General features: G+C 37.8%; 1 protein-coding gene across 4 annotated transcripts in view; it reads left to right on the top strand.

Annotated features, from left to right (window-relative positions):
* Positions 1-19,948, top strand: part of LRBA (LPS responsive beige-like anchor protein) — a 552,094-nt gene that overhangs the window by 333,848 nt on the left and 198,298 nt on the right. For all 4 annotated transcript variants that reach the window (XM_077815359.1, XM_077815362.1, XM_077815360.1 and 1 more), the window contains one exon: positions 19,629-19,746. In XM_077815359.1, coding sequence (XP_077671485.1) covers positions 19,629-19,746 — 118 coding nt within the window. The remainder of the gene's footprint in view (positions 1-19,628; positions 19,747-19,948) is intronic.

Genomic DNA, 19,948 nt, shown 5'->3' with positions numbered 1-19,948 from the left:
TACTAGAGACCATTCTGAAGGGGAGGGAATAGACCTCTGTGTTACCGCCTTATACATACTGGCTGCTACATGCTGGTATGTATAAGGCATTTTGAGGACTTTGCAGACTCCCTGATTCAGGACAGGATAGTCTGTGGGACTTGAGATCACCACCTGTGGGAACGGCTACCCCAGGAAGGCAATCTCTCATTAGACAGATGCGTAGACATGCGGTGTGCAGTAAAAGGCTCAAGAGAAATGATGAAAGCCCTAGGATGCAGAAGGGACCCTAGCTCCCAGAACTACATGCAGTAAGACAATAACAAAGGAGAGCAGTAGCCAGGGTTCCAGACTCTGAGACAAACACATTTAATATGGGAGACAATATGAGTGGGTAAAGGAGAAGTGGCCTGCACTAGGACAGCATTGCAAAAAATGTGGCAAGTTGAACCATTTTAGCAGGGTGTGAAAGAGATGGGAAAGGTCCCAGAAAGATTCAGTCAGCATTGTACAAGAGTGGGAGGACACATCAGACAGCCATGATGATATCATGACTGTCTTCTTGAGTCCCAGAATGTATCAGGTTCAGGCTGTTGGAACAGGAAAGCAACAAGGGACAATATTAAACTCCATGAATGCAGCAGTGTTAATAGGGAAACACCCAGTGCAGTTTCAGCTAGACAGTGGGGACTCCTGCAGTGTTTTGGACTTGAATATCCCCATTACAAAGAGCTGTATAACACATATATTTGATATCCTCTAAACTGGGAAATCATGTTAGGGGAAATGTGTAAATGGATTTAAGATTAAATTGTATGTTAGTTTTCCTTAACGAGAGCATTCCACTTTAAAGCTAATCATACTTTTCTTCAGTCTGCAGTGCACACAGACACACCACTTTTCTTTTTTGGTTCTCTACAGGTACCTTTTTTAAATTTTCTGCAGAGTGATCAGTGTTTGTATATGGTATTCATTACAGATAGATTAACTTTTACGTAATCAATAAAAACACGTACAGAACACATTGGTACCTAATTATGAAGGAACATGTTCAAAATCACTGCAGCACATAGATCTACTGTACACCTGTATAAACAATCATAGTGTTTTGAAGTATGTACAGGTCTGTGAAATATGGTTGTTAATATAAATCTTTAAATCAGTCCTCAAAATATGTGCAGTGTATTGAAATGAATAAGAATCACGTGAATGAAAAGAAGTGTAAGTTTTGCTCTTTCAGGCTTGAGTCACTGCATTATCAAAAACACTATGTACTGCGGCTATATGATACTATGGTTCAGCAAGGGACATTGAAATTATGCTATTTTGGGTTCTGTATTGAAAAAATATACGTAAAATAGCACTTATATTCCACCATTACAATTTGGCTGTGATGGTATATAAAATGTTTGGCAGAAAGAACCCTGAATGTGTTAACTTTATATATGAAAAAAAGTAGCCGAAGTATTAAAATACTTCTAACTTTAACTTTCAGTCTCCCTTTGAATAATAAGATACGGTTTTAAGATGAAGGCAAGCATGCCACAACTTTATTAAGAATCACAACTGGGGACATGTGAGTTAGGTACCCAGCTTCCATTCAGTTTCAGTGTGAGCTGGGCACTTAATTCTTCTTTGTAACTTGGAAAATATTGTCCATTATAACTAAACATGTAGTGAGTTATTTGCCTTCTGAATGCTCTCTAGTCTTACCCTAGAATGATCCCTTTACATGGTCTCTGGATGTTTTCTTAGGATTACCATTTTAAGGACCCAAGCCTCAAGTTCCCGTGCTTTGATTCACACCCTGTGCCCAGCAGTTCCATTAATCCCCTGCACAAGAACTAGGATGAGCTCTCAGTGTTGTCTGCCCTTCAGCAGAAGTCCGTATTTTCTACTGCTTCCTAAGTCTGTGTCTAGACCTTGAAGACCTAAGAACTGCTTCTTCCCAAGTATCCAGATGGACACTGCTGATAAATTTCCTAGCCATCTGTGCAGTAATACGTGTACAGTAGCAACCAGCTATTAAAAGATAGAACTTTTTTATATGAAAAAGAAATATCGTTATCCTTTAAAGCACAAAACCCCTGTAGAATACAAGAAAAGAAGATTCAGATATGCATTCTGGTAAATGAGTTAGTGCTTGGCTGTATGATGTATATGATCATGACTCTGTCAATGCCATTTTGGGGTAATTGTGTAATTAGGGGTCTGGCAGGTAAAAGACATTGCTGTGCTACCTCTGTGTCACTTATTATTTAAATAACACCTCTGTGCTTAGCACTGTACAAGATGGTCTTGTCACCCTATGGAATTTAGTCTAAACAGATGATGTAAGTCTGACACAAACCACACTGGGAGTCTTGGAGACAGGCTATGTTTTAGCCCTATTTTTAAAAATAAATAATGGCAAGCTGATTAGCATTTTTTAACTCGTATGATTTAGCATTTTTAACCCACCAGTTTTTTTTAACCCTTCACTACACTTGTCTAGCCAATCATGGCCCCTGCCCTTTGAAACTAGACTGCACAATAGTTGGCTAGTCTTGGCCATCAGAAATTCCTCTGAGTGGTCATGGGCAAAGATTTAAGGATTTATGCATAAAGCAATGATTGGTAACATTCTTGTTAGGTCCATTTCCCCTTTCCTGCCCCCTGTGGTTTTGCTGCTTTGGAACACAGAGTTGGGAAACAAGTGTGGGGCCATTACTGTTCATTTGAAAATTAAAGTTAAATCTTTACTATTTGTTTTTAACAAGAGACCAGTGTTACTTTCCTGACTCACTCCCAAGGCTGGAAAATATTTTAATTTACTTTGTATTTACATTAAAACATGGCATGTTTGTAAAATTGGGAAGCGTGGCTATCTGCTTTTGGAAATTCTCTTCACATACTCAAAGTAAATGAGTTTAAGACCATTCCCCACTCTCCCCTCCACCCCCAAAATACAGCCTTCTAAAAGAATCCAAGAAAATTGTTTAAAGTTCTAACAAAATGAATTCCAGTAATATACACAGAGTTTCCTGAAGGGAGGGGAATAAAGCAGTGATTGCTGCGAGCAGAAGCACCGAAATGCCAAAAATGGCTGACACTAAAAGGGTTTCACTACATAGTTTGCAAATACTGATTATCATTTCATGTTGACTAGTTGCCGGTAAATGTGCAGAAGGAACAGTGCTTTGGTGCTTTTGTCAGTTTCATCAAAGTGATTTTGTCAGCACTGGAGCAGAACCCTTGCCACATCAGTTTGAGTGCTCATTAGGCAGCCGATTTGTCTGAACCCTCATTAAATTGATGAACTCATTTACTTATGGGTGATGACATGTTATATTATACAGGGATGTGGTTAGAGATTAGAATCAAGACTTAAGTGCTTACTATTCTCTTGTTCATATATTCCTGCAATATATTGTCACATCAGAGTTCTGTAGCATCACTAGTTTACTTCAAAAAAGCATAAAATGAGCCAAATGAGTTAAATTTGTACAGTATAAACTTAAATTTTTACTAGGAAACTTTAGCCAGCAGTTTAAAGGATTTTTAGGATTTTATCCTGCTTTCTCTTATTCCCAATTTATATCAGATTTGTACAATTTTCGCAAAACTAGACTCTGTCATGAGGTATGTAAATGGCTCTTTTATTTACATCTTATTAAGGCAGATGTTCAAGAAATAGAAAGCATCTTGAAGATCTCTCAGTTATGAGACTCATTTAAAAATAGGTGTGAAACCTTTCAAAACAGAAGATGCCTAAACGGAGCGACTTTACTTGTACCATTCTAGAAAGTGAGCAGACTGAAAAAATTACATCATTTCAGGTGATGTTTAGGATCTGTTTTAGTTACCATAATCCTCAGATTACATCTTGTGATAATTGGGCAACTTTCACTTAGATGCCTTAATATGGATTTAGAAACTTAACCTTAAGCACCTATATCTGAAAATTTTGATAGCTTTGATAGCTATTAATGTTCTGTTAAATTCAGTAGCTTTGCAATGAATATATGGCAATTGCATGTACTGGGTTTGGAGCAGATTGGTTTGTTTTTAAATCAGGATCCCATATTACACAGGGCGAACCAAGAAAGTGAAAATGTAGCTGTTGACACTTTCAGGTATGTTCATCAAGATGATGTCCCATAACTCTTGAGTGGCAGAATTATTGACTTCAAAGGGAGTAGCACTTGCTTATGCCAGCGCTGAATGTGGTTGCGTGGTACATACAGAGCAGTGTCAAGATGCTCGATATTCTAAGAAACACAACATTTATGGGGCAGGTACATTTTTATAAGGAAGATTTACTTAAATTGCATACATACCTGTGTTCAACATGAAAAGTAGGTGGTATTCTATGTCCATGTATAAAATCTATAATAATCATCAGTATTACAAGCATTTATTATGGTAGTAAACTATACCTAACTCCCTCCTTCATTGAAGGGAGAATTATGGTCAGAATTTGATCACCCCAAGCCACACAGAAGATGTGTAGTTAGAACCCTTAAGATTATTGAGAAAGGAAAATAATACTGGGGAACATATCTTTACAGAACAGTAGCAGTAATAGCCTTCTTAAATGATTGTGGCTATATTTGTTTAAAAGTACACAAGTTTTACCTGAAGTCCTATGCTTTTCACAGTTCATTGAGTTAATGGCCAAAGCATGAGTAAACACAGGGTGAAATCCTGCCCCACCGAAGTCCATCGGAGTTTTGCCACTGACTTAAATAGTGCCGGGATTGCACTGTCATTTTTTTACTGTAAGAAACAATCAGTAATTAACAATGTCTTTCCAGCATGCATCCTTAGAATGTGGTTATTTTTGAGGATCCATAGTCCAGTTTAGTTGGATAAAGATGAATCATTGTTCATAAAGATGAGAAAAAAGTTTATGAAGAAAGTTTCCAGACTGTTGCTGGAAATTACATAATTGCCAGACCCTTTTTAGGATCACAGTTTTTTTGCAAAGTGGAATTAGCGCACTGTTAATTACTTCAAACTACAAATTAGTGATTGAAGTATTAATATATTGTGCTGCTGAATTTTCCAATATCCACCTATTCCCTTTTTTCAGTTGGACTGACAGTTATGGACCGCTTCTCTAATGGGGCTTGCATTTGAAGATAAGCCTGCATGTAAACAAATTAACTTTTCTTAAATGGAGAGCAATTTCATCTGCAATAATGTACCAATTCATAAACTACCACAAGCATAATTTAAAAAAAAAACAAGATAATGACCCATTGTATAACACTTACTATTAGGCAGACTAGATGTCTCCGTGTTCTGGGAGATAAGGCTCTAGTATTATTATACCCTAATAAAATGAGTTAATGTTTTAGTATCAGAGATAAAAGGACAGTTGGATATGTTTAATAACCAAACTGAGAAACACTTAATTTTAGTTGTCTGTAGCAATATAACACAAATTCCGTGGTAAAACAAATTGCACTTTTGGAATATACTTTAATGTGCATTCGACAAAGGAGAAAATGAGGTGATTGAAGTTCAATTTGTAGAATGTTATTAACCATTTCTGCATGACTAGATGAGTAAAAGGATAATGGATGAGGGTTTTATTATTGCCTTTCTGCTAAAATGAAGTGGTATAAAAGATAAGGTGATGAGATTAATGAACATAAGGAAAAGGAGTAATCAATCAAACTCCAACAGGGAGATGAGATGACAGTACTTAAGACTTGCAAACACATGTTTAAAACAAAGTGGACTCTATCAACATGGGCATTCTGTTTGGGTGGAACACTGAAAAGCAGATAGTTGCCATCTTTAGACGTTTTACTGCTGTCAGTGGGTTCCTTAGCTACAACAGTCTACGTCAGTGTTTGAGAGTTCTGAAAGCTAACATTCATACTTGCTGAAATTAATTGCTTTTTCACCATTTAATTATATTGTATTTTAAAATCCATAAATATAATTAAATCAATCAGAAATGCAAAATTTGCCAGCCAGAGATAATGTTATATCAATCAGTCAATCAGTGGCTGAAGAACTTAGAAAGGAGTGTCTGAACACATGTTAATGATACTATTTGTGCTAGATACTGAAGTTGTATTACTTTACCACACTGAAAAATCCCAACCAATCAAAACAGGTAGTCCTTGAATACTGCTGGAAGAAGGGACTAATCTCTTTGTCCCTTAATCTTCATCGAGTCGTCAACAATGAGGGCTTCTGTGACAGCCACCAAACTGACTGCCCTCACTATCCCCTGCAGCCTCATTTCCACTGCACAACATCTTGTGCCAGAGATACTGATATCTTCATGGGTAAAGTCTGAAAAGTTTATAGTTGTGAACTTGTTCCTAACCCGTGCGGGGAATGATATGCTCCTCTCCCAGAAATGAGGTAGTGTTTCACTCCTCTTCCAGGTGCCATAAATACATAAACTACCTGTATATCCTGTACTTCAAACTTAAGAACAGAAGAATGGCCATTCTGGGACTGAATGCATCCGATGAAGTGAGCTGTAGCTCACGAAAGCTTATGCTCAAATAAATTTGGTAGTCTCTAAGGTGCCACAAGTACTCCTTTTCTTTTTGCGGATACAGACTAACACAGCTGCTACTCTGAAACCTGTCATTCTGGGACAGGTTTCCGAGTAGCAGCCGTGTTAGTCTGTATCCACAAAAAGAACAGGAGTACTTGTGGCACCTTAAGCCCTTGAGGAATTCCACCGTGATTTCAACAATTTCCATCCTACCATCAACCTCACCCTAGACCAATCCACACAAGTGGTCCATTTCCTACTGACTGCTATACTAACCCACATGCCTTCAGCTTCCATCCAGGACACACCACACGATCCATTGTCTACAGCCAAGCTCTAAGATACAACCACATTTGCTTCAGTCCCTCAGACAGAGACTAACATCTACAAGATCTCTTTCAAGCATTCTTAAAACTACAATACCCACCTGCTGAAGTGAAAAAACAGCTTGACCGAGTCAGAAGAGTATCCAGAAGTCACCTACTACAGGACAGGCTCAACAAATGAAAATAACAGAATGCCACTAGCTGTCACCTTCAGCCCCCAACTAAAACCTCTCCAGCGCATCATCAAACATCTACAACCTATCTTGAAAAATGATCTCTCACTCTCACAGATCTTGAGAGACAGACCAGTCCTCGCTTACAGACAGCCTCTCAACCTGAAGCAAATACTCTCTAGCAACCACACACCACACAACAAAAACACTAACCCAGGAACCTATCCTTGCAATAAAGCCCAATGCCAACTTTGTCCACATATTTATTCAAGTGACACCATCATAGGACCTAATCACATTAGCCGGGCCATCAGGGGCTCGTTCACCTGCACATCTACCAATGTAATATATGCCGTCATGTGCCAGCAGTGCCCGACTGCCATGTACATTGGCCAAACCGGACAGTCTCTACACAAAAGAATAAATGGACACAAATCTGATATCAGGAGTCATAACATTCAAAAACCGGTAGGAGAACACTTCAGTCTCTCTGGCCACTTCATAAAAGACTTAAGGGTGGCAATTTTGCAACAGAAAAGCTTCAAGAACAGACTCCAAGGGGAAACTGCTGAGCTTGAATTAATATGCAAACTAGATACCATTAACTTGGGTTTGAATAGAGACTGGGAGTGGCTGGGTCATTACACATATTGAATCTATTTCCTTAAGTATCCTCACACCTTCTTGTCAACTGTCTAAATGGGCCATCTTGATTATCACTACAAAAGTTTTTTTCTCCTGCTGATAATAGCTCATCTTAATTAGCCTCTTACAACTTCTACCTTCCCTGTACGTATATATATATCTTCTTACTATATGTTCCATTCTATGCATCCAATGAAGTGGGCTGTAGCCCACGAAAACTTATGCTCTAAAAAATTTGTTAGTTTCTAAGTGCCACAAGTACTCCCGTTCTGGGACAGATCATCTAGCCCAGTATCCTGTCTTCTGCAGTTGCTGGTACCAGATGCTTCAGAGGGAATGAACAGAATAGAGCAATTATCAAATGATCCATCCCCTGTCCTCCAGTCCCAGCTTCTGGCAGTTAGAGGCTTAGGGATACCCAGAGCATGGGGTTGCATCCCTGACCATGTTGGCTATCCCTTATGAACTTCTCTTATTCTTTTTTGATCCCAGTTATACTTTTGGTCTTCATTACACCCCTTGGCAACAAGTTCCACAGGTTGACTGTGTGTTGTGTGAAGATATACTTCCTTGTTTGTTTTAAAATCTGCTGCCTATTAATTTCATTGGGTGACCCTTGGTTCTTGTATTATGTGAAACACTTCCCTATTCACTTCTTCCACACCAGTCACAATTTTATAGACCTCTATCATATCTCCCCTTAGTTGTCTGTTTTCCTAAGCTGAACAGTCCCGGTCTTTTTAATCTCTCCTTATATGAAAGTTTTCCGGTACACCTAATCATTTTTGTTACCCTTCTCTGTGCATTTTCTAATTCTAATATATAGTTTTTGAGATTGGGTGACCAGAATTGCACTCAGGATTCAAGTTATGGATTTAGCAAGTGGCATTATGATATTTTTTGTCTTATTATCTATCACTTTCCTAATGGTTCCTGACACTTAGTGTACAGATCTGTTCAGAGAAGTCTCCATGATGGCTCCAAGATCTCTCTTTTGAGCAGTAACAGCTGATTTAGACCCCATCATTTTGTATATATAGTTGGGATTATGTTTTCCAGTGTGCATTACTTTGCATTCATCAACTCTGAATTTCATCTAACATTTTGTTGCCCAGTCAACTTGTCATGGAAGGAAATATCCTTATTATTTGAAATGACAAGAGATCACAGGTACTTAGGCGCCTTGTGGAACTTCACCCATACTTCAGTCGCAGCCTACCCCTGCATATTTGGGTCTCCAGTCTGAAGTTTGATTCACTCTCTCATGTACACCCTATATCTTCCCAGTCTGCCACTGGACCCCAGTGCCAATTGTGCAAAATTGTACAGCAGTTTTGTGATGTGGAGAAATATACACAAGAAACCAAGATCCCAATTCTGCCGTACTGGTAGATGCAAAAGTACTCCTTGTGCAGAATTGAAATGACTTACATGGTATTCTGTGTTGTTGCAGGCAAAGCCAAATTAAAGCAATCTGAGCCCTTTGATACACCATGAGATTGTCTATAGCTGATAGCCCCAATCCTGATGCCCTGTCCCTTACCTAGAATGGCAGTGACAGAAAGGTTTCTCCTTTCTCAGAGGTGCAGGGGCAACATGAGGTCTCCTTGTCTCTCTCAAGAGTTGCAACTGGCCCCTCTTTGTTTTTGGGCTTCCAGTGGTAGCAGACCCTTCTTACCCTCCAAGAGACAGGAGTGGTAATAAGGAGGCACCTCTGTACTTTCTCTGGCAGCCAGGCTGTATCTTCTTGGGTTGGTGGGCTGATCCCTCTACCCACTCTCTTTGTGTATACAGAATCCTTTGTTGGGACCATGTAGGTGGCTTCTATTGCCCTCCCCCTGATTTCAAGCAGTCAGTCTCTGACTTAACCTCCCATTGAGATTCATAGGGCAGTTCATAACTTCAGAATTGTTTTTTAAGGCTGTCAGCAGTCCAAGGCAGACATTGTTACGCTTGAGTCACATTTTCAGACTCTCTCTTTTTTTCCAATCGCTTGGAAGACTGAAAGATGTGATTATCCCCTCATCATGTAACTCCAGAAGCTCTAGGCACAAGCCTATAGTGTCTGGGCATTAAACAGCCGGGGGAGCAAGGGTCTGCATTAGGACATCTGGTTGAAGAATCAAGGCCTATTACATTTATTTTACATCCTACAAAGGTGAAAGCCAGCAGCTGTTATATTAACCCACTGCTCCATATTGCCCTTAATTCTCTATGATTCTGAGAGATGTTTATTTTTAATATATCAAATTATTTAAATGAATGATCCTAAAAGGAAAGCTGCTGAGCTCCTATAATGATGGGCCATAGTGAAAAACCTTAAGGTTGATAGATGTGGTCAGTTCTCTTGCTCCAGAAATATATCTACTCTTGCAGGATGTGTGATTCTTACTCAGTTCATGTATATTTGGTGTCTGTGTTTCTTTAGTGACCGTAGGCACTGTATCTGGCCCCTGGTCTGGTCTCTATATGCTGCTTTGGTGGAGCTGTAAATGAGCCACCAGGGTTTGGGGAGGAGAACTTCAAATGCCTGAGCAATGTAAGGCAACATAGATAGCACTGTGTTCTCTCCCACTCTCTACAAGCCCTGGGGACAGGAAAAGAGTTAGGAGGTGTGGAATTAGTTGTAGTTCTTGATGTTACAGAGATTCTGGGCTACAGAGCAGCTCACAGCCAACCCAGACAAGATAAGGCACAGAATCCAAGCAGAGTAATCATGGCATAAGGATTCTTTTTCTCCTGCCCACCCCGCCCCACCAACCCCATCCACATGATGAGTGATGAATCATATATGGTGAGACATCACCTGTACCACCTGCATTGTCTAACTTCTCTGCTTCAAGCATTTGATGCAAAGAACTTAAGGAATTACTACTACCTGGGGATAAAGTGTACCTGAAGAGCCTTAACAGATGCATCCTGTCTCATAACCCAAGAAAAAGGGGACATTTGGGTGGAAATGAAATTTGGCGCTTTCAGAACTGATAAAAGGAAATACTTTTCCCACACAAAGTGTATTTAGCCTGGAACTAATTATCCTGTGAAATCACTGAGGCCAAGAACTTAGTAAGGTTCAAAAAAGAATTGGGCATTTATATGTATTGCAAGAATATCCAGAGTTGTTATAATTAAATGTAATGATTTTGGAAGTGCTATAATACTTCAGAGCTTAAGCGAGTCTCTACCTGTTACTATTAGAGAGACCAAGTTGAGATTTAATGTGAGGGGCAGATTATCCCACATTTGCTACTACAGGGATCTTACACCTTCCTCTGAAGCAACTGGTACTAGCCACTGTTGGAGAGAAGGATACTGGACTGGATGTATCTTGGATCTGGGCCAGTAAGGGAATTCCTATGTTCCTCCTACATTAATATAATCTTGTTTGTTCATGTGCATGAGCACGCTCTCTCTCTCCTCCCTTTCCCCTCTCTTATGTCTATACAATAAGATTACAGGATTGTAACTCTCTATGCCTCACTTGGAAGCCTAGAATATTAGTTGAGTCAGCGTGAAGCATGGAGACAGCTACAGGCAGGGTTGAGAGCTCTTGTTTCAGCATATCACCAGGTTCAGTCATCACTGGGATTTAGTCTGTTACTGGCAGATTTTTAAGTTCTCAGCCATTTTCGACTTTTTTATATTTTACGAATTACACCGGTACGACAGCGTAGGCCTCCACCTCATGTGTATGTAGATCTATAAACAAACGTTTTTCTGTGTATCTGAATCCATACATGATCATACATTTATTCAGCTTTGGTTTTAAACATGTTTTTTCCCCTAAAGAAACAATGGTTCCTATTTTAATGTGGCAGTATCAACTGAGATCACCCAATACATTCATTTAAATACAGTTTATTCCCATTAACTATTGATTGTGTATTAAGAGATGTGTTTTAGTTAGTCTTTTTGCAGTCCTTTTAGTTTATTGCATATGTGAAGGTGGTGTAACTAATATTGTGAAAGCTGTGACAAGAACTGAAGGGAAACTTTGTTAAAGCTACATATAGTCACCATTCTTCTTCCCTGTGTATGTAGGCTAGAGATATAGTCTGAGTGGACAGACAGAAGGTCCGGTTGGGAATATCATAGTTGGTGTAGTGTGTTTTTTTTTTTCCTGATGACCCGAAAGCATTGCTGCAATTTTTTTGCTGGTGACGTACAGAAATATGTTGTAGATAAGACAAATATCATTGTGTCTGAGGCAAAGACGGAGATTGCCTAGAGAACTATTTGTCCAACATAACATCCTAGAGAGCAGGCAAGAATTTCTAATTTTTTTTTTTAATAAAAAATTAGTTTAGTGCTTGTGGTAAGTGCTGCATTGACAGCTCTAGAGACTGAAGCCTTCTATCCATGGGGGTAGAAGCAGCACCTATTTTTCCACACCTCCTGCTAATGTTAAAGAGAGACCACCTTTTAAGGGTTGCACTTAGTTGTCTCAGTAGTAGTAAATTGTTAATTAGTACTTTGCAGCTTCAAAGTTTTTGACCTCTGAGTCTGAGCAAAGTGGTTGTTGTAGCTTTCACACATGTTCACTGGAAGCAGATTGAGACCACAGATTTGTTTCACATATGCCACCGAACAGCTGTTGGACAGCAGCAAGTTTGGTCACTACCAATCTTGGGCTGTCTTTAAATTGGTGATGTAGAAACTGAGTGACAGGGAGCCAGTGAAAATGGAGACAGAAATTAGTATCTTTTGGCTAAGTAGCTGTAACTGTATTAAGCGTTTCATTTAAAATTTGGTACTGTTAATTCCTAAAGGCAACTTGGTCTGGCAGCAGTAAAAGGTGGAAGGCTGTAGCCATGCCAAGTAGTTATTGACCTTCTCTACCCTTCGATGTGCAAACCCTACTAATGCTCAAGTGGCACTCTGGCACATTCACTGGGGCTTTCTAAACCAAGGCCTCACGCTGGTCTTATAAGAATTTAGGGCTCCCTGAAAATCCAACTCCCTTTCTTCTTGAAGGAGCCGGATGTCTAATCTGCAACAAAGAGTTGTTATTCCAAGTCCTGACCCGGCACGGATGGGAGAACCAACTAAAACTTTGATTAATTCTATTGTTGCTGAGAGAAATCAAACATCTTTTTCCTAGGACAAATTGTCTTAACTGTTATACCCTGCTAGCATCCAGACCTATTAAGATATATATGTTGAGCATTTTGTCTCCCCATATCCAAAAGGTGTACACCATCTCGATTAAGATGAAGAGACCATGGCACTCATAGATAATTACCTCGTTCTTCATTCTCTTGCCCCAGCTGAAAAGTAAAGTCTTCATGTACCAGTCTGTATCCGTTGTCTTAGTAACCGCCACTGCTCTGCTGAGAAAAGTTTGAACTGGTGATGTAGTAACTGAAGGCTCTGTGTCCCATTAACAGTCACATGAAGCAGCCAATCCCTGTTTTGTTTTTTCATATCAACCTCTTCTGCCAATGGCAAGGAGTTTTACCCACTGGTCCTGCTCACTACAGACCAGCTAGGGTATGGGTCACTTATAGCCTAAAGGAATAATTCTTTACACCAGCTACTGGGTGCAGAGGAGGAGATAGGATATTGGGTGCTGACATCTGTACTAAATTTGAGGCCAACTGAGGAGCCATTGTGAGGTGCTTCAGGCCAGGAGCACCCCACTGACCTTAAGAAAAGGTTATGAATAAAATTTTCCTGTTCTAATTTTAAACACAAACAATCAAACCTATGGGTAGGTCCTGTTCATTGGGTTCCTTTCTGCTCTTAATGAAGGAACCTCTTTAGACACTCGGACCTGCATTAATTTTTCTTTTTGAGAGGGATTCAATCTCAGTAAATTCAGCTGAGTATTTCGCTACCATTTTTGAAGGCTTAAAGGTGTTTTCCACCACATCAAGCACACATCAGCCTCTGGCAGCATATGACTTATTTATTTTTAAAGAAAGCGTTTTATTTGTATATCCTTTACTATGCAAATTCTTCTAAATATGAGCAGGATTAGGAATAAAATCCTAACTAAGCACTCTGAATTAGTTACAGGCCAGGGGCTTTGAGGTGCATCAGGCCAGAACAAATATTATTTATTATATAGGAATTTCAGTTTGCTGTAAATCTGTACTAGCAGCTTAAAATCAAATAGTTTTACACATCTAAAACAACATCAATTTGCCGATCCGTACTTCATGTATCAAAGAGTGTTCTGTGAAAACATCAATATCATTGGTTAATATAAATGAAATTAATTTTTAAAGCTCGGCTAAAGGTTGACATCTGAAAAATTGCATTACTTTGCAGAAGAGAAATTTCTGTCTTCTAGTAAAATTTCAGGTCATAAGGGCAAGTAATTTTCACAATCTTCAATGGGAACCAGTGAAATATGAACTTCATTGTCACCTAGCCCCAAAGCGATAAGATAAAATGAGCTGATACATCATTTGCTGTGGTTTTATCATCTCCTCCAGTAATTGGAAGAGAAAACATGAGAGGTTTTTTTCCCCAAACCCTCCACCACCCACAGCCAGGCTTAAACCATTTTAGTCTGATCGATACAAAGGTCACAGAGCATTTATTTATTTATTTTTAATTCTTTATGCTGGCTAAAACTGCCAAGTGGAACATTAAAGTAATGAATATGTTTAATTGAATTTGTCACCCATGAAAATTTGGAATAGAATGGTATTTCAGACTGTAGTGGGGGTAGAGGGGAGACTGCTAGAATGAAGAATTCAGCAACTGCTTGAGTAAATATTTAACAATTGATTAAAATCAACCATTTTCTTACTACTTACCCCCCATATGATTTGTTTTCTGTTTTGTTCTGGCAGTGTGTTGAATGAAACATCTAAAATGATGCCAATAAGCCCTGTGATGTTTAATAACAGTTATGCATTCTTAAATTATCATTAACATTTTTTTTTTGGTATTCGGTCAGCTGTATTTGGACTTTATTAAGCAAGAAGCACAGTAAGACTTTGTTTTAGTAACAAATCCTATATAACGATAAGCTACAATTATATGGCTTACTGGTGTACAAGTAGTGTAAATAGAGTATATGTGAAAATGCAGAATTTAATATTGTTAACACAGCTTAAATACTGTGATCGAGAGCCAGTTACACAGAAAATCATACATCAGTTTTTGTAAAAATCTAGCTGCTTGTAAGCTCGTGACTTTCTATACAAACTTGACATAAAAAGATTAAGGTTACTATAACCATCATACTTTGGTTTGTCAGAGCAATAATTTACTATAGGTTGTCTTTTGATTGAAAACGAATAAACAGAAATGCAAACATATGTCTTTATTCTGAATGCACACAATATATGGCTATTTTAGGAATGGGTTTCAAATAGACATTTCATTTTGGAGTACAAAATATAAAAATATGAGGCAGCTGTTGAAATCAGTTATTTGGTTTTTATTTTACTTGTGGTACTTAAGCTGCCTTGCACATAAAAATGATGTAATTATTCAATTACTGTTTCAGTTCTATAACCCATTTGCAGACTTAATTACCTCTAGAGTATTCACATTTTTAAGATCAATAATACTTTATTCTAAAACTGAGTATACAATAGTTGATTGATTTGCTTAAAATTTAAAATAAAATGTTGTTCTTCTAATCTTTAATAAAAGATTTTTTTATTATGGAGTATAATAGTAATCTTTAAAATTGTAACCATTTAATATGACCCCATGTTTTAATATAACATGGAGAGATACTGTTGTTGGACTGCTATGATGATGATCATCTATACTATAATGACTGGTATGGAGAAAGTAAATAAGGAAGTGTTATTTACTCCTTCTCATAACTTAAGAACTAGGGGTCACCAAATGAAATTAATAGGCAGCAGGTTTAAAACAAACAAAAGGAAGTATGTCTTCACACAATGCACAGTCAGCCTGTGGAAGTCCTTGCCAGAGGATATTGTGAAGGCCAAGATTATAACAGGGTTCAAAAAAAGAAATAGATAAATTCATGGAGGATAGGTCCATCAATGGCTATTAGCCAGGATGGGCAGGGATGGTGTCCCTAGCCTCTGTTTGCCAGAAGTGGAAATGGGCGACAGGGAGTGGATCACTTGATGATTACCTATTCTGTTCATTCCCTCTGAGGCACCTGGCATTGGCCACTGTTGGAAGATAGGATATTGGGCTAGATGGTCTGACCTAGTATGGCCATTCTTATGTTCTTAATCTTTTAAGCAGTTATTGGGGGCAGGGAGGGGTGGAAGCTAGTTTTATGGCTTTTTGTGTTCACGTTGCAAGATGACAGAACAATGTAGGGACAGCCACTTTACTGCTGTGAAACTTGCACATATAGATTCAATTGTAATTACAAAATCAGAGCCTAAAATGTAAGTTCAAGTCAGGGGCTAATTGCCCTTTATTCTTCTGTCTTCGGTTTCTCTGGTAGTGTCCTGCACCCATGCAGAATATCATTGACTTCAGTAGGGCTGTGCAAAGGTCCACCCAAATTGATATGATTTCAGGATCAGGGCCTTAGTCTATATTGTTTGACATGACTTGAGGGTATTGTACTGAGGTGAACATAAACTGGTGGTGTTTATCATAGTCATGCTATTTGTTTACATTGTATCCCTAAAGCCTATATATGGATCAGCTTGCACAGGATGTTTTTGTAACCATGGAATTTTAGAGTAATCCATCATTTAGCATAAGCGTTTTTAACTTTTCATTTAAGTTGTGTACTCTTTCTTTAATGTCTGATAAAAATATATTTATTGCCTATTCAGTCTGTTTTGAAACTCTAATGTGTTAAAGACATTAAAGGGTAAAATCCTAGAAATAGTTCTCCATTTCTTTTCTTGAGGTGGGAGATTATATCATTTGTGAAGATTAAATTAGAATACACAGTCACATTAGCCTCTCTTTGTTTTAGAAGTAGTTACTCCAAAATTATTGGCAATGAATGAAAAATCTTAGAACCAGTAATAGTCGTCTTTTAAACTTAGGTTATTGTGCAACATTAAAGAAACTTTCTTTACATTAACAAAATGCTATATTATCTGGCATATGAGTGAAAGAGATATGTTGTTTTTTTAAGGGAAACGGTCTTTAATTTTCAAAAGTTATAATTATAAAATTAAAAATTTCAAAGAAAGTAAGACAGATGAAACATTTTTGCTCCCTTTTTAATAGAATACAAATTCTGACTTTTTATTTTTTTATATTTGCTTTACTGATTTCTGTAAATACTTCATATTTCTGAAATGTGAATTATTGGTAAAATCAAATGTTCTGAGGCTGGAAATGATTGAACAAAGGAAGGGTCCAGGTTTTCATAAGACATATGTAGTAACAAACATTGAAGAAGAGTGTGTTCTCTGTATCTTTCAAACTACTAGAGTTGGTGTGATGACTGCAGAGCAATGGTAATGATGCAGTTTCCATAGCAACTGGTTCATTGGAGGGCTAGACCTTTGTCTAGGGTGCTGTCAGTATGTGTGGAGTTTCAGAGAACAGAAAGTCCCAAAGAAGGTCTGCTTCCACCTAATCCAGTTTTAATTGAACTCCAGAGACTTTGAAGTGAAGCTACAGACCAGGCAGATAGTATTCCAACAAGAAATGAAGGTCTTGCTCAGCTAGGCCTCAGCTGCTTCTCGCTCCTGATAACTATTTGTAATGAATAAAGAATTGTTACAGAGGTGCCTCGTAATGTATCTGTAGTTGAGTCTGAGTTTTTATTATAAACTTTCTGGCATAGGATTCAATAGCTTTGTCATGACTGTGAAAGACATTAATATAAAGTATCTCTGACGCTTGTAAGTTAGCTTTTTAAATCCATTTTTTTTTCATCGTTAGGTGTATTGGAAACTTTCCCATTTGATGGTTTAATTGTACACATGTTGTCATAAGTGACTCCAGTTGGGGGAAAAAAGAGTATTTAGCCTTTTAATGTGATTGAATTGTTTAGATTTCTGTTTTAACTCATAATATCTGAGTAATTGATGTTTGACTCTAAAATGTGTGTGCATACAGCAATGCTGCTTGTCATAATTATTTTTACTTTTCTTGCTTAAGCAATTTTGTGAATTGCTACCTCTATTGGCCCCTCCTAAATATGATCTCTGAAGACATAGGTCTCGATTTGAAAATATTATTGGAAGTTTCATCTGAGAAAATTAAAAGAGATCTTTGCCTTCACAAGGTTTTCAGGATTGACTGCTTTGCCTCCTCAACCAATGCTACTTTTTTGTCATACTTTCTCATTGGTACTTGTTATACATGTAATGGAACAAAGCCTTACATGGTGTTTCCTGGGTATACAGCATTGTCAGTTAGCTGGGAGAGGTGAAGAAAAGGGTTAACATGGTCCCAAGTCTGCTATATCTCCAATTTCAGAAATGGTTTGGAACCATTACCGATCACCGTTACCTTTCATGTGCCTCTCAAGAATTTGATTTAAAAATAACAATTTGGGGGGATTTTTTCATTGTGAGCTGAGGGGAGGCTGGTTGAAGAGGAAACATCAGGAGACATTGTACCTTGCAAGTTCTGTGCTTCTGAGCTGTTGCTTATTAGTTTGTTTGTTTTTTGTGTGCCTGTCTTGTATTTTGTTAGGTTGTAAACTCTTCAGGGCAGATACTGTGTTATATGCTATGTTTGTATATAATGTTTGGGGTCTCTAGACACTGCTGGAATATAAATAATAATAATAATACTTGCACACATACATATGTATCCAGGTAGGTGGCCAAATTCTGTCCTTACATGCTCACCGAAGACCGCTAATTTCATTAGACATTTTGCTCATATTTTTGCATTGAATTTGGCTTAACACTTTTAAATATTTGCAGAGGGTCTTAAAAAGTGATTTTAACATAATATATTGCGTAAGCAGAGTTGTGGTGGCACCAACTACCAGCCTTAAATTTACCTTCCTTGCTTTAGTGCATTTAAGTCCGACATAATTGTGTTAATTGAAATTATTCTGACAAATCTAAATTCAGTTTTTCTTGTTGCTTATGCTTTGTTAAACTGGGTCAGAGAAGTGCCAGTCTTGTTGTCCCTTAACACCTTCATAATTAAGCTTTGAAATGAAAAGGCAAAACTGGTGCAGCAAAGAAACAAAGTGGTTGAGGACTAAAGATAGGATTAGTTTGAATTGTGAAGGCTGACTAAGCATCTGTGTCTGTCAGCTGGGATGACAGGAATTGTAACAAGTTACTTTGACAACCGCTTACTCCATAGAGAGATTATGCCGAGTTCATTTGCAGGTTTGTGTTTAACCTTAGCTGACAAAATGATACTTAACCTCTTATACAGTGAACCTTTATACTTCCAGAATGAATGAATATTACCTTAACGATAAACATAAGGAACAATTTTTAAGGTCATTTTTTTAAAAAAAGGTATTTTTTCTTGTTTATATGTTACGACACTAAAATAAAATGTAGTTCAATCCAATGTCAAAAGTGAATGCCCTCCATAAAAATTACTATTTTTGTCATTTAATCCTGAAATGTAACATATTTCATACAATTTCTAACAATTGCTTGGCTAGGAAAAAACACATCAAAAATTTGATCTTGAAAAACAATAAGGGCAGATTTTCAGAAGTGCTCGGCACCAACTATTGATGCCAGACATTTCAAAGAGCGTGGCTCCCATTTAGGCACCTAAATGAAGTGGCCAGTTTTTCATTGGGAGCTGTTGGTTACTGAGCACTTTGGAAAGGCTGGCCTCTAACATACTAATTACAAAAAGTCTGATCGTTGCATAAATCATCTTTTAAATCAGTTGCATAAATATAGTTCTCATATTTTACAAATTTGAAAGTGCATTATTGATGTAGTGATTGAATTAAGGTTTTGTTTTAGTTTACTCTTAAATATTACTGGAGTTGCAGATTTAACTATTTTTAGAATCTCCACATTTCCTGGATCAAATGTACTTTTGGAAAAAATGTGATGGTGTCTACATTGATAGTTTGCTTATAATGTAATGTCCTGTCTGCTTCTGAATACTTATTGGCCCTTTTTATTTTATTAGATTCTGGCTTATACAGAGGGACTCCATGGAAAATGGCTGTTCACAGAGATTCGGTCAATTTTTTCCCGACGCTATCTCCTGCAAAATACAGCATTGGAGATCTTCATGGCAAACAGAGGTAAAAAGGGATTGGAATGGAGGGATGAAGAATTTTGGTTTGACAATATGTGTTTCTATTTCACTTTTTGTTGCCTAGAATTTGCTGCTGTTTTTGTTTAATGGATATAGGCTGTCTTTGATTTAAAAAAATGAAATTATATGTACAAAAATACTTCAGATTTCAAGGATAACTTTTTCCTGTATAAAGTTTTCCAGAGAGA

Source organism: Eretmochelys imbricata, chromosome 4 (genome assembly GCF_965152235.1).
Source record: "Eretmochelys imbricata isolate rEreImb1 chromosome 4, rEreImb1.hap1, whole genome shotgun sequence".
NCBI classification, from domain to species: domain Eukaryota; kingdom Metazoa; phylum Chordata; order Testudines; family Cheloniidae; genus Eretmochelys; species Eretmochelys imbricata.
The sequence above is the reverse complement of the archived record's forward strand: the minus strand, read 5'-3'. Positions and strand labels throughout refer to the sequence as shown.